Source organism: Rhinopithecus roxellana, chromosome 3 (assembly GCF_007565055.1).
Source record: "Rhinopithecus roxellana isolate Shanxi Qingling chromosome 3, ASM756505v1, whole genome shotgun sequence".
NCBI lineage: Eukaryota > Metazoa > Chordata > Mammalia > Primates > Cercopithecidae > Rhinopithecus > Rhinopithecus roxellana.
This window is the reverse complement of record NC_044551.1, coordinates 165,641,971-165,657,060: the sequence shown is the minus strand read 5'-3', so window position 1 is coordinate 165,657,060 and position 15,090 is coordinate 165,641,971. Positions and strand designations below refer to the sequence as shown.

Here is a 15,090-nt window from a genome sequence, read left to right as displayed (position 1 = left end):
CCCGGGAACCCCTAACTTCCAGGGTGTCTGTGGTTGAATACTTAAAAATTCAGAGTAACAGAACTGTTAAGCCTTTGGATCTTTATACATTTTTAACGTCTAGTTGCCATTTCTAGTAACTACTTTACCATCAATCCAACTGCAAAGGAGTAGGTTCTGTAGAAGGAAGAGGCAGGGCAGGAGTGTAACTCACCAGGGTCTGAATGCCGGCAGCTTTACTTGATGACCCAGGCACTGCCAGGCTCTGGGCCCCTGCAGTGGCACCTGAGGGTCAGGGACAGAGCCCTCCCCATGACCCTCTCTCCATCCCCCAGGGCAGAACCTGGTTAGCTTTGCCAGACATCCACAGACTTCAAGAGCAAGGCAGGACTCACACGGAGAGCCGGGTCGGGGTGTCAACCTTTCTGCAAGACCCCAGGCTGGACAGCTGTGGGGTTGGACAGACAGGCCGCCAGCAGGCTCCCAACTGAGTGCTCTTCAGCCTAGTGTGCTCCTGGAGTTTCTTGAATATTTATTGAGTGGGGAGAGGAAACGGATTCTAATTAATAAAAATTGCATGTAAAAACAGATACGTGACACTGGCAGCAGGAAAATCAAAGTCCTGGAAAAAATGCAGCAAAACCTAGCTCACATTTTGTGCTTTGCTCTTCTGTCAATTTTCTTGTGTTTTTTTGACAGATCGTTCCTGGGATGCATATTAAAGTGTTTGAAAATCAGGGGATAAAATGATCTCCACTTCTTTTGTGAAGTGCCCGCCGCTCCGCGAATTTTTCTGGCCGGTGGTCTTGGCTGGTGGTCTTGGGGTGGTCAGCCTTGGTCTCGGGGCAAGTGCCGCATGCTTGTGCACATCACACAGTGGTCCACAGAGACGGGCGGGGCCGTGAGGAGCGTGTTGAGCATCTGCGTTTGAGAAAGCCACCGCTTGGAGGCTTCTGGCTGTGTGAGGAAGCCTGAGCCCAGGCCCTGCTTCACAGGGACCCCAGTGTGCTCCTGTGCTCTCCACGGAGTCTCCTGCAAGGATGCCCTTCCAGGAGGCAAGGCCCAGGGCAGCATCAGATGGAGCTAGTGCCGTTGGCTCAGCCAAGAGATTGTCCTCAGGGAGGCAGCCAGGGAGGGGAGCCTGACCCTGCTGGTCAGGGAGACCCCAAACTCTCCTGGGTTGCTCCGGCCAGAGAGTACTGCCCATCCCCAGGCTGAGCCTGGCCTCATCGTTACACTAGGTCCCTCCAGAATAACCCCATGGCCTCAGGCCTGTGGCATGGAGGCTCCCGGCTGCAAGGTCCTCCAGAAGATGGGGCTGCCATAAGGGGTCCTCATGCCCCAGTGTCCTGCCCTAACTGGCTCCATCAGCCCAGTCTGGCCCAGGGGCCTGTCTGGGAGATGCCCTTTCTGCACAGGTGTGGGCTCTGATTCCTGGAACTTGTGTCCGCAGGCTGTCTGCCCACCTAGGCCTCAGTTTCCTCATTTGGAAAGCAAGCTGGCTGGCTGAAGTCACTTGGGTGGAGGCATGGCCTGGTTCTCAGCGTCTGCCAGGCTGCATGTGCTCCTGTGTGAGTGTGCACGGGAAAGGGCAACCGGCCTCATGTACAGGCGAGTCACTGGACGCTTGGGGAGCTTGACACCTTGCCTGAGGTCACCTGGCCAGCTAGAAAGGGTGCCAGGAACTCAGAACTTCACACTCCAGGACAGCTTGTCCGCTGCCACTCCCCAGGGTTAATTCCTGCACTTCATCGAATGAGTTTCAGTAATAAGATGGATTTGAGGCACCAGCCTCCCCCGCACCACACACTGGGACCGTCAGTGCTGGACCCTCCCAAATCCTGCACTGGTAAACACGCTGCGCCCGTGCCAGTGGACAGGGATGGCTGTGGTCTCCCCGCCTGCCTGCTCGGTGCCTCCCTTGGGGGTCGCAGCCTCTGGCTTTGGGGTCATCGGTTCACTCATCCCACAGGCATCTGCTGAGTCTCTACCAGGCCTGGTTGGGCCCTGAGACCCAGGGATGAGTCAGAAGCGTGGGGCCTGCAGGGTTCCCACTGCCCCCTTCCACACTCCTCCCACAGCCCTGATGACCTCCTTCCCCGACCTCGGTCTTGCCCTGGTAACTCTGGTTCCCCCTGCCTCTTCAGCCTCTTCCCCAGAAGCCCAGGATGCCCGAGCCCAGAGTGTCCTGTGCTCCTTGCCCTTCTTCTCATGCCCCTCAGAGAACGGCACCCGCTTTGCCGGCCACCCACTGGGACCCTGAATTAGTTTTCTGCGGCTGCTGTAAGAAAGTACTTAAAACAGCAGGAATTCGTCCTCTCAGTTCTGAGGCTGGAAGTCCGAAGTCAGCATAACCTGACCCAAATCCAGGCGTCGGCAGGCTGCACTCCCTCTGGAGGCTCCAGGGGAGGATACTTTCTGGCCTCTGCCAGCTCCTGGGGGCTGCCAGTGTTCTTTGGCTTGAGGTCGCATTGCTCCAATCGCCAAGGCTGGCATCTGGCACCCTCCCTGTCTGCCCATGGCCTCGTCCTCTGCGCATCTGCCTAGTCCCCCTCTACTCCCCCGTAAGGAAGTGGACAAGTGACTGCATTCAGGGCCCAGCCAGCCCCAGAGCCCACCTGATCATACCGGCAGAGTCTCTTTCCACCATGTCCTGCTACCCTCACAGCTGCCAGGGACGGGGGCCTGGGTGACTTTGGGGGCCGTCTTTTTCAGCCAGCCACAGACCTGGAAGCCCACCTGGGTGCTGCCTCCTCCCTCCCATCTCAACTGGATCTACCCTACCACGTCCTGTCCATTCCACTCCTCACCTCCCTCATACCTGCCACTTGTCCCTGTCTCTCATGCTCCCATCTGGACCATTGTCCCTCTCCCAGGCACCTGCCATGCCTTCTCCCCAGGACCCCGGACCCATTTTTGTTCTTCAGCCCATTCCCCCTGCGGCAGCCACCATGCTTCTGAACAGGAATCAGATCAAGGCTCCCCCCAGAAGCCCCTGGCTGCCTACAACCCTCCCTCACCAGCCCCCTGAGTGACAGGCCACTGGGCACTGTGCCTTCGATGCTCCTGTCCACCCACCTGGTCAGCGGTTCCTACCAGCTGTGCTCCGTCCACCTCCCCAGCCATGGCATGTGCGGTTTCCTCTGTCTGGAGCACTGATTCTCTCTCCAACTCTTTGCCTGGCCAGTGCAAAGGGATTGGGTCGGTTTGGATAGATGTCACCTCCTGCTGGAGGCATCCTTCATTCGGGAGCCAGGCCTGATGCTGGGCCCTGTGTTCCTCCAGGCCCTGCACTTCCACCAGCCCCTGCCTGGCACATCAGCTTCCCAAGGACCCAGGCTGAGTGCGCCGGCAGGCATCTCCAGCCTCCCTCCCTACTTGAGGCTGGGGCAGCCGCCCAGCAGGCCCTTGTGGGCACTGACTGCATCTCAGTCTGCAGGGGCTCCCAGCCAGCAACAGGATGGTGCTCACCGAGCACCTCAGGTCAGGCAGAAGGAGGGCAGCCCGTACGCCACTGTGCCCCCTGCCCCAGCCAGGATGATGATGTGGCAGAGGCCATCACCAGGTTACTTCGGGGGTGCGTGGTTTTCGCACATCCAGATGGCAGGTGCCGGGGCTACCCACCAGAGGGCACACTCCTGACTGGACAGGGGACCCCAGCCAGTGCCGGCTAAGCTTTGGAGCATCGATGGGTGCTAGAAATGCCAGCTTTTCTGATTTTCAAGAGAGTTTGGAAATCTGGTCATTTATGTGAACTCTCCTGTTTCTTAAGTTTGAGCAACAAATTCAAGCTTTTAAAATCCCCTGCATGGGTCATAAGCCAGTGATCTGAAGGAAACACTCTGAAGGCTGGACACAGTGTGAGTTTCCAGTGTGAGACTTTGGTTTATGGATAATGGACTAAAAGATAAAAGTGTGGGAACTGGAGTGGTCATGGGATGGGTGGACCTGGTGGTGCCAGCAGGCTGGATGGCAGGGGAGGGCTGGGGAGGGCAGGGGAGGGCAGGGGAGGGCAGGCTGGATGGCAGAGGAGGGCACAGGAGGGCAGGGAAGGGCAAGCTGGACAGCAGGGGCGGGCAGGCTGGATGGCAGGGGAGGGCAGGGGAGGTGAGGGGGGCTGAGTCAGGCCTCAAAGGGAGAACACAGGTTTACCAGATGGCCGAGTTGGGAGTGGGGTGGTGGGGAATGGGGATTCCTGAGTTGACAGCATGGTGGGTTCAGGGGCTGGGTGGCTCGGCAGGGTGCACACAGCCCAGTGAGGAGCGTGGGGTGTGGAAGCCAGGGTCTGGGAGGGTGGGGCAGGTCAGGAGCCTGAATGCCAGTGTACAGAGCAGCCTGAGTTCCAACGGAAATGCGGGCCCAGCGAGGAGTTTGTAGTAAGGGAGGGCACTGGCTGGTCTAGCGGGTCAGGGGCATCAGTTCAGCTGCCTGTGGAGTCTGGGCTGGTGGCTGACACAGAGAGCGGGAGAGAGTGGGGGGCAGTGGGGACTGGAGCCAGCTGCAGGGGCGTGTGTTCTGTCCAAGACCCGCTGTGGTCAGGGCCTGCGTTTTCCAAGGAAAGCTAGGATTCCGTGTTCAAGACATGAAATCTCATCATTCTGAGTGTTAGCTTCAGAGCTTTAAAAATGTTGTTTGGCCCAAATGGAACATGTCTGTGGGCAGATTCCATCCCTGGCTGACTGTTTTGACCTTTGTCTTGGACTCTGGGCTCCTGGGAGTGGGGGCAGCTCTTGGCTCGTATTTGATGCACTTTGGTGGGTGCCCTCTGGGGACATGCACAGGCCCACAGCTGCCCTTGAATGTCTCCAGGCATCTCTGGACAGTTATGACTTTATAAACACAGTAACTTTTCTGAAAGCAGAGAGGGTTGGCGTACAGGGGTGGAGACGACCCAGACAGAGGCCCCCATTCCTAGACAGGGCGGAGGGCGGGGGGCCTCTGGGGCCACATGTTCATGCCCTCCGGCCAGCCCAGGCTTCAAGCTGAGCACCAGATGGGGTGCTGGGCAGGGTCCTCAGATGGGAGGTACTCCCTGAGGGGGTCTCCTGACTGTTCCCCTTCCTTGGTCTTTTGTGTGCTGGAAATCTGATCATGTTGTCTTTGTCCTGCAGGCTGGTCTGATCCGGATGGAGGAGGAGGAGTTCTTCATCGAACCCTTGGAGAAGGGGCTGGCGGCGCAGGAGGCTGAGCAAGGCCGCGTGCACGTGGTGTATCGCCGGCCCCCCAAGTCCCCTCCTCTAGTGGGGCCACAGGCCCTGGACACAGGTGAGGCTACTGCAGGTGGGCAGGCTGTGTGGAGAGCCCTCTGAGGCCCTAGTCCCCAGGGGAGCATCCCAGAGACTCAGGCAGCTCTCTGAAGACCAGCTTCGCCGCTGAGGCTGAGCCCCAGTCTCAGTGGCTCAGGAATGGGCCAGCTGCCTGGCAGACGGCAGGGCGTAGCAGGGCTGCTGGGGCTGGGGCCTCTCCTCTGGGTGCACATGGGTGACAAGCAGCCCAGGCACCTCTGCCTTCAGGTCTGGGGCCTCCATGGTGGACAATGAAGGCTGTTCAAGGGCTTGTCTTCTGTTGTCTAAGGGCGAGCAAGTGTCGTGGAGTGGGGTGGGGCCCAGACCAGGCCTGAGTCCAGTGCCCGCATCTCTGAGTCTGTGCCTGTGAAGATGCCTCCAGTGCCCCAGACAGCGCCTCCCCTGCCTCTGTGCTGCCACGGTCCCCGGGAGGGTGCCTGTGGTAGGTCCCAGCCCTCGCCTGGCTGCTCAGGAAGAAAGGCCCTGCATGCTCTTTCTGGATCCCTGGAGGCATGTGCCCTACAAAGACTCTGGAGATGCTCCCAGCAGCCTCAGCAGTCTCCGCACAGACTCACGGCTTCTGTCTTTTTCAACTCAGAACCCATGTGTGCCCTGGGCCCAGAAAGCTGAAAGGAGCTGCCGGGTGGCCATGGTGACAGTCCCTGACTGTCGCCTCAGACCTGGCCTCGCTGTGCCAGCCTCCACCTCCCAGCATCTCCCAATCTCTGGTCCTGGATTGTGGTGAAGCCAGGGTCAGTGTCTGATGTGGTTCTACGGGCCCATAGTTCTCAGGGTCCCCTGTGTGGTCGGGGACGCCTGGCCTGTGCTTGGCTCTTACTGGGAGAGTGGGAAGCTGTGAGCTCAGCCCTCGGCCTCTGGTCAGGACCCCCTGGGTGAAGAGAGCCTGGGGCTCAGGGTCAGGCACACCTGCCTGTTCACAGCGAATGCTCCAGGGACCTGGGCTGGGCAGCCCCTGTGCTGTGATTTACTAAGGTACTCCTGTCACTCCATAGCATCCCTGCCTCATTTACTGTAGGTGTCTCTGACTTCCTAGCTTGACAGATAAATTGAGTACAGCCTGGCAGGGCACAATTCTAATTTCATGAAACGGCATCAGATACCTTTGAAAAGGAATGGCTCCGTCAGGAAGCCCACTGTGCTCTGGAGACGTCAGTGTAACCGGTGGCCCCTGTTCCTTGGGGCCAAGTCAGCGTCTCCTGTGCTGCAGACAACCAGGCCACTGGGCACTGCCTGCCCAGCCTTCTCCAGCTGCGGTCTCAGCCTCGACTGCTTATTCCCCGCCTTGGACTATTTTGCAGGGAAGGAAGGAGGAGTAATCCAGGAGGGCAAGCGTGAAATGGGGCTGGGCCTCAGTTTCGCTCCTGGCTAGCTAGCTGCCTTGGGGCAAGCCCAGTGGCGTTAGCAACCCCTGTGTCCCCGAGAGCTCCGGGGCTGGTCACTTGGTGCTGTGGGCTTGGTGCTTCTGGCTGGCCTCTCCTGGAAGACTCAGGGGGGTTCTGGGGGCCTCTGCTCAGGTGAGGGGAGCTGGCCGTGTGCCCTTGGCCATGTCTCTGATCCCAAATTCCATATGGTGCTTGTCTTCCTGAACATGGCAGCCCTTCCCCCACAGCCTGGCCGGCCTTGCCTTATTTTCTGGGCTTCTGCTGGTGTTTGGCATCTTCTACTGAATCCTCCCTCCACCCCCACCCCCAATCCACATATCTTTAATGAGAACTTGAAATTCAGAACACAGGAAAGGAATTTCAAACTCCGAATAAGCCCAGAAACCATTGGCCTTAGAAGACGCTGGGTGAGGCCGGCTGCCAGGTCAGGGGTGAGGCTGGGATGGAAGGTGGGGGTTTGGTAACGGGCTGTGGGGGAGGACGCGAGCCTGTCCAGCCTGAGATCGAGGCCTTGGGCCCAGGCTGCAAACCCAGGGTCTCCAGCTGAAAGCCCAAGCTATGGGTGTGGGCGTGGGCCTGGGGCTATAGGTCCGGATCCCAGGCCTTGGGGCTGGGGCCAAGTCCCCTTTGCTTGATGTTCCTGTCTGGTGTCTGCAGGACCCTGTGTGAGGGGACTGGGCCTTCAGGGAGCTAGCCCCCACTCCATGCACCTAATTGTTAATTGTTCCCATGCAGCCCTGGGCTGAGGTCGACACATTGGCTGGAAGAGCGGAGCTGGGTGGAGGGCCCACGGTGACCTCAGGCGTCCAGCTTTCCATCTGCCTGGGCCTTTGAGTGGCAACGGGGAGGTGCATAGAAGCTGTGTGTTGTGGTATAGTGAGGGGCGCAGCCTGCCTGGCACATAGCTCCAGGACCTGGGTGCAGGGGTGTGTGTGTGTGTGTGTGTGTGTGTGTAGGGGACCCTTTCTTCTAGTGAATTCTGAGGGAACCCTTATAGATCTGTGTGGCCCTGGTGGAAGCTGGCAGGAGGTGCTGGCTGGCAGTTTCTTCCTGCCTCCCGAAAAGCAACGTCTGGAAGTGGGTGTGAAGCACCCTGCTATTTATGTTCTGCCGGGGAAGGTGACACACCTGCCCTGGGTGTCCCAAAGGGGGGTGGGCATCAGTCTGGGTGGCGGGATCTCCCTGCAGGGTCAGGGGTGCCTCCTTTTCAGGGTTGCTGAGACGGGTGTCCTGTTTTCCCCGAGAAGCCCACAGGCTGACCAGGGTGATCTCGGGGGCTCATGGAGCCTCAGGAAATCATTTTCACTAAGAGTCTGTGTCATCCAAGATCAGTTGCTGGGTTGCAGATCACCTGGGAAAACGGATGGAAAATGACGGTTTTAACATGTTTCACAGACTCAGGCCAGGGATGAGCGTGTGCGCTGGGCAGCTTAGGTAATACCCGGGAGAGAGTGTTAGGAGGGCCAAGGGGGAGGGAGGGAGCGGGCAGGGTCCTTTTCTCTCCTCCCTGGCCATGCTGGCCTTGGCAGAAGGGTCCTGCTCAGTGCTGCTGGCCTGGGAACCTGGCCAGGACCAGAGGCAGAGCTCTGAGGCTGGGTGACCTTTTGGGGAGAGGTGGTTGAGGTGCCCCCCCTTCCCCCCGCCAGGCATTCTGACAGGCATCTCGAATCCCTGTTCTCTGCCCTTCCCAAGGCCAGCTCTGTGCCCAGGGACACTGTACTGGGGTTCAGGGACAGGGGGCCCTGTGGCATTGTCCTCTCTGGTGTGTGTGTGTCTCATCCTGTGTAGGACTGTTGAGGAGGGAGCCCCAGGGAGCTTGAAACAATAGAAACGTTGATATGGTTTGTCTCAGTGCCTCCACCTGAATCTCATCTTGTAGCTCCCATAATTCCCTTGTGTTGTGGGAGGGACCCAGTGAGAGATGATTGACTCATGGGGGTGGGTCTTTGCCGTGCCGTTCTTGTGATAGTGAATGGGTCTCATGAGATCTGATGGTCTGAAAAACGGGAGTTTCCCTGCACAAGCTCTCTCTCTGTCTCTCGCCTGCTGCCGTGTGAGACGTGCCTTTCACCTTCTGCCGTGATTGGGAGGGCCTCCCAGCCGCGTGGAACTGAACGTCCAATAAATCTCCTTCTTTTGTAATTTGCCCAGTCTCGGGTGTGTCTTTGTCAGCATCGTGAAAACGGACTAATACCCATGTATTCTCTCACAGCTCTGTGGGCCAGGAGTCTGAAATGAATCTCACTGAGCCAAGATCAAGGGTGGACAGGGCTGTGCTCCCTCCAGACGCCCCAGGGAAGAATGTGTTTCTGGCCCGTCCCAGCTCCTGGGGGCTGCCAGCCTCCCTTGGCTTGTGGCTGCATCATGCCAATCTCTATCCCTGGGTCATATCACCCCCTCCTCTTCTGACAGTGTCCCCGTGCCTCCCTCTTGCAAGGATGCCTTGATTGCATTTAGGACTCACCCCAGTAATCCAGGACAGTCTTCTCATCTCAAGAGCCTTCCCGTAAGCACATCTGCAAAGCCCTTTCTTCCCATAGAAGGTACCCATCTCAGGTTGCAGGAATCCGGACCCAGCATCTTTGGGGGCACCGTGCAGCCAGCTACAGGATGTGAATGGCCCTTGCGTACAAGGCTGGCCACGCAGTGCACAGCACACCTGGGAGGCGCCCGTCTGGGTCATGTGGAGGATCAGCACTGTAGGCTTCACTTACTCCTTCCCAGGGCATATAGCCCAGAGGCACAGCCCAGGCAGGCCCTGGTCCTGCTGCCTCCCTCACTGGACCCTCCACCCGGTGGTGTGGGAGCTCTTCCCTGCATGCCTGAGTGCCCATCTCAGCCTGGCAGTCCTCCCCCATCCCCTGCATTAAGGGACCTGGAGAGGCTGACTCCAAGACCACGTGCATAGAGAAGCCAATGCTGCTGTTGACACTGAGGGCCTCTCTAGCTTCCCAGAGACTGACCTTGGGATTCCGCGAAGGTTGCCACACAGTGAGAAAGACCCCGAGTCATGTGTTGGGCATGTGGTCTCTGTTTCAGACAGTGCCATTTGCAGAATGTCAAGACAAGAGCTGCAAACTCAGAGGCCGGCAGGGCTTGGCAGGCAATGCCAACACGGACAGCAGTGGAGGAAAAACAGATAATTGCACCCCCCTTGGCCTGGCTTTCATTTCTCTCCTTTTGATAGAAACATGGACGACCAAGAATACATCTCCACTAAAGAGAAACAGCAGCAGGAATGCAGCTGCCTGTGGTGTCCAGCCCTGGCCTTGCCATGGGCACAGGGCATCTGGGAGACCCTGCAAGGAGCGACAGACCCTCCTCAACTCCCTTGACCTCAATCTGGTAGAAGTGTGGGTCTGGTGCAGCTGAACATCCTATCAAGAGAATCCAGACATCAGAATTTTTATGTGAACCTTCCTGATGTTAAAATGTGTCTTCAAATTTCTGGAATGAGAGGATGAACTGAGAGGGCTCCAGGAATCCAGCCGAGGCACTGAGCTCAGTGAGTTGGCAAGAGCTGGCTCGGCAGGGCCCAGGCCGACCCCAGTACAAGAGACAGCCCCTATCACCAAGCGAGAGGACCAGGCCTCGGGGGTCTGGGGAGTCACTCAGGAAGTGCCTGGTTGGAGACACAGAGACGGTCCGGGCACAAGGACGCTGGCCAGGTCCAGGGCTCAGCCAGCAAATCCAGCCAAAGCCCTCTTTCCACAGAAGGCTCCACATCAGCATTCTGCCTCCAGCCCCGGGCCCTGCACATCTAGTGGGAGCTCTCATGCCTGGGGTCCCCTCCCGTGTTCACTATATGGATCGAACAAAACACGGTTCCCCATTGGCTGGCTGTGATGCAGAGGCGGAAGCATCCTCTGCCCTCCTCTGTGGGCTGCTCTCCTGGGGCTTCCCCGGGTCTGGCCTTGGGACAGAGGAAGGGCAGGTGCTTCCCGTCCTGGGGAACTGCTACCAGGCTGCCGTGCATACACCCCGCTGGGCTGAAGGAAGAGAAGTCAGACAGCAATGTGCCGGTGACCTTGGCTGCCTCCACTCCAGACGCCGCTGGTGCCAAGCCTCTGCCTGCTGCTGTCAGGCTGCAGCGTCCTCCCTGACGGGCAGAGGAGGCACAGCACCATGGGAGCCTCTCAGCCTCACTGCACCAAGGAAAGCCCGCCAGGAAATAGAGGACAAGCGCCGGCACAGGGCAGCTCCTCCATGTGGCTGAGCGTGGCTGCCACCTGCAGCCCACAGCCAGCCCTTCCCCACCAGGCCAGGAAGAGCCCCCTCCTGACCCACAGTCTCCACCCTGTGACTTTGCCTTGAGTTGGGTAGGAGTTTTCCAGGCTGCAGGGGATCCTGGGGGAAGAGTGGGCAGGGGAGGGGACCTCAGGTATGACAGCTGCCCCTGGGTGTTCAGGGCCCAGGACTGGAGGCAGGGAGCTGATGGGGCAGCCTTTGTGGAAGCTGCAGCCTTGAATGACCCAAGGTGGTGATGGCGCCCTCCAGTTTCAAAAGAGTTGAGTGTTTCAGCAAGCTTGTGCTGGTTGCAGTGTGGGGGAGGCTGGAGGCAGGGAGGCTGTCGGGGAGGCTGGAGCAATGGCATAGGAGAGAGAGAGGAGCTCTGTTCTCTCAGGCCACAGGACCGGGGAGCAGGCGAGACTCATCTACTCAGTGTCGAGCAAATAGCCAGCCCCACTGACACAGCAGATGTGAGGCTAGGCCTGGTGGCGGTTGGGGGGCCCAGGATAGGGCAGGACGGCTGTTGCTTTGTTGGGGGCTGCAAGTTTGCCGAATGCCGGGTCAGAGAGCCCTTCAGCCCTGTAGCTGTTGACGTCCATCTCAGCTTCCTGTGGCTACTGTATCAACTTACCCACACCTTAATGGCTTAAAACAGTATACATGTATTCTCTCACAGTTCTGGAGCTCAGAAATTGGAAATAGGCTTTTAGGGGCTAAAATCAAGGTGTTGGCAGAACTGGTTCCTTCTGGAGGCTCCAGGGCAGGATCCATTCCTGGCCTCTCCCAGCTCCTGGAGGCTGCTGGCGTTCCTTGGCTTGTGGCCACATTGCTGCAGTCTCTGCCTCCCTGGTCACATGGCTTCTCCTCTTCTATAGGCAGCTCTCCCTCTTAGAAGGGCACTTGTGACAACATTTAGGGCCCACTGGGACCATCCAGGTTACTCTCCCCATCTCAAGACCCCTAATTTAAACACATTTGCAAAGTCTCTTCTGCCATATAAGGTAACGCTCACGAGTTTTAGGGATTAGGACATGGACGTCTCGGGGGGCTCATGATTCAGCTGACATGTCTGAGTGTTGAACCTCGGGTCCTAAGGGAGAATGGAGAGAGGCCTTTGGCTGGATTTGCAGGGTGAGCCCTGGACCTGGCCAGCGTCTTGTGCCCAGACCTGTCTCTGTGTCTCCAGCCAGTCACTTCCTGAGCAACTCCCTGGACCCCTGAGGCCTGGGCCTCTCATGTAGTGATAGGCGCTCTCTCTCATACCCTGGTCAGCCTGGGCCCTGCCAAGCCACTGTTGCCAACTCACTGAGTTCAGCGCCCTAGAGCCCTCTCAGAGCTTCCTCTCTTTCTACTCTGGAGCTGTGCCTGCAGCCCCGGCCCCGGGAAACCCAGGGAGAAGCACGGATTGTGAAACCCGAGGCGGCTCCGGGAGGCGTGCTTCAGGGCTGAGCGCACCCTTGGCAGACGCCGTGGCGCTCCTGTCCTCGTGCAGACCGGGCCCTTGGGATGACTGTCGGAGATGCCAGTGTGGTGATGTGGCCCACGCGGAAGGGGTGGGCGGGGGCGGGCGCTGGGAAAGCCGAGGCTGCACATTCTCCGAGGTTGGAGTTGCCTGGGGTCAGCCGGGGAGAGCAGGAGGGGCCAGCTCCCAGGCCTGGCTGGCTTTCCGGCTGGCGTCTGCTGCTCGGAGCACTGCCCTGTGGGTGCTTCCCAACCCCGGGCTGTGAAGGCAGAAGCGAGGCTTGCACCTGGGCGAGGGCTTGGCCCCCCTTATCCCGCAGGGGAGATGTGCCAGGGTGTGCTCCCCCTCCATGGCGTCTGGGCCTGGCACTCCGCCTGACAGCCCCCACGTGCGCAGCTCCTCCCCTGTGCCTCCGACATAAATGTAGTCCCTGAGTCTCAGGCCTGCCCTTCCCCCACCACCTCTCGCCTCCGAATATGGTTTCTGGTTCAGGGGTGGAGCCGACCAGGTGAATGTGGCTGGCAAGAGCCTGGATCTTTGGTGGAGCACCGTGGGCAGGTGACAAGCGTGACCCGGAAGATGGTGGTCTTGGCCCTGGCTTGGCTGCAGCCCCAACTCGAGTGCAGGGACAACTCTGGAAGACCGGTCAGTGGTTCTGAGGAACTGCATTAGGGCTGCTCCCACAGATGCTTCCAGCGCGAGGTGGGTGAGTGGGGTGGACAGCGGGCAGTTTGGTGCAGGGGTCAGTGTGCTCAGCTCCACCTGGCATGCTGCTGTGCTGGCTCACTGAGGGGCCCAGGGCAGCTCACTCAGCCCCTCAGGATCTCCGTACCTGGGTGCGGTAGCACAGGGGTTGTTGGAATTACACAGGGCACAGGGCGCCTGCCCGGTGCTCACTGTGACGCTTGCTGAGGCTCTCCAGTCCCCTTTCCCTACTCTGTCTCATCGTCTTCCACAGACACAGTGAACTAATACTTTCTTTCCTTCCCTTGAATCTGTGTTGGGAATGACCTCCAGAGAGCTTTTCTGGTGATGCGCAGGGTAACCACGCCTGGCATGCAGACAGTGCACGGCTCAGGGGCGAAGCCGTGATCTGCTCACAGGGGCACCTGGTGTTCGATTAGCAGCTGTGGGCTGGGCACGCCCCCCTTCGGGTCCCCAGCAGGGCAGAGGCAGCCTCCTGGGAGAGAGGCGATGTCTCCAGGGCATCTTTCCACGTCTGTGACATCTGTGCCTTGGGTGTAGGAGCCTGCTGGCTGGGGTGAGGTTGGGGCAAGGAGCAGTGGGGCCTGCTTGGGACCCAGGTGAGGCTCTCTTCATGCCCTGGGTGCCCCATGGATGACTGTGGAAGAGACATGGGCACCCTGCATAATGGGGACAAAGGGACTGCATCCCATGGTGGGTCCTCTTGGGGAAAGAGAGGGGGTGGGGCGACAGGTGAGAGGTGTTGGGTATCAGCAGAGGCAGCTGGAGGGACATCTGAAGGGGACAGGAAGCACTTCCCCAGCTTGGCTCAGAAACTGCATTTGGGTCCGAGGTCCAAACTCTGCCAGTTTGTGCCAGACGGAGGCCTCTGACCACAGGCCCCACCTCCTCTCAGAATTCTCTGCAGGTTGGCAGACACTTCAGCCAGCTCCAAGCCTGAAATCTTTTCTATAAAAATTTCCAATTTTCTTTGACCCGTTTCTCTTTGAAATTAATCCTCGGCAGCGCTGCGCTCTGGGCCCTGAAGGAGCTCTGAGCGGGGAAAAGGTCGCACAGTCAGATGGACGTGCTGGCGTCTGGCTTCTCTCTGTCCTGATCTCTGGCTTCATTTTCCTCTCCTTCTGTCTCACCCTCTTTCACGTGCCTGTGCACACACATTTGGGGCACGGGCTGGATTCTTCCGCTGGGATGTCTCTCTCAGAGCTCTTGACGTGGTCCCTTTGGCCGGCGCTTGCCCTGAGCTGTGGGCTGCACCACGGGCAAAGCTGGTAGAGAACCCGGCCAGGAGCGCACTGGCGCCTCCCACGGCTCCCATCCCAACCTGTCAGGATGGTGGTGCACACCCAGAGAGAGCTTACAGGACAGGGCAGGAGGTGATCTGGGCACTGCGCCTGCATGGAGAGGTGGCTGGTGCTGGTCTGGTTGGGAAAAGGCTGGGCACCTGAGTGCCATGTGGGTTCAGTAATGCTCATTATTACTATAATGCTGCTCCCCAAATCACAGGAGGAATAATAGCATTAGCAGCTCTACTGCTTAGGGGGAGACCGAGACTCAGAGAGGGCACCTTGCCTGCTACCACGAGTGTGTTCTCCTTCATTCACTCATCACTGTTCTTGCTATGTGTCCGCCGTGTGTCTGGGGCAGGACTGGGTGCTGGGGCTGTAGCAGCGGAGGAACCTGACTGAGTCCCTGATCTCTGGGCTCACAGCCCAGCAGGGGAGACCCGGTGAGCAGATGCTTGCAGACAGTGGAGAATCCTGTGAACAAAGTAAAACGGGGTGAAAGGGCAGCATGAGAAGGCAGGCAATGGAGGGAGGTGCCCCAGGTTGGTGGTGATGGGAAAGCCCAGCCCTGGGAAGGGTGTTCCAGGCAGAGGGAACAGCACACGCAGGGGCCCTGAGGCTGGAGTTACTGCAGCGTGACCAAGGGGCAGAAAGCAGAGTGAGTACCTGGATCCCAGTGGGAGGCGTGCGGGGCCAGGAGGGATGGGCAGCACTCATCGCTTTGAAGGGACTGTCACGGTGTG

The 15,090-nt window shown here is 58.9% G+C and overlaps 1 protein-coding gene across 1 annotated transcript in view; it reads left to right on the top strand.

Annotated features, from left to right (window-relative positions):
- Nucleotides 1-15,090, top strand: part of ADAMTS2 (ADAM metallopeptidase with thrombospondin type 1 motif 2) — a 233,303-nt gene that overhangs the window by 62,617 nt on the left and 155,596 nt on the right. The window contains 1 exon segment of the mRNA XM_030927877.1: nucleotides 5,091-5,244. Within this exon segment, the coding sequence (XP_030783737.1) occupies nucleotides 5,091-5,244 (154 nt within the window).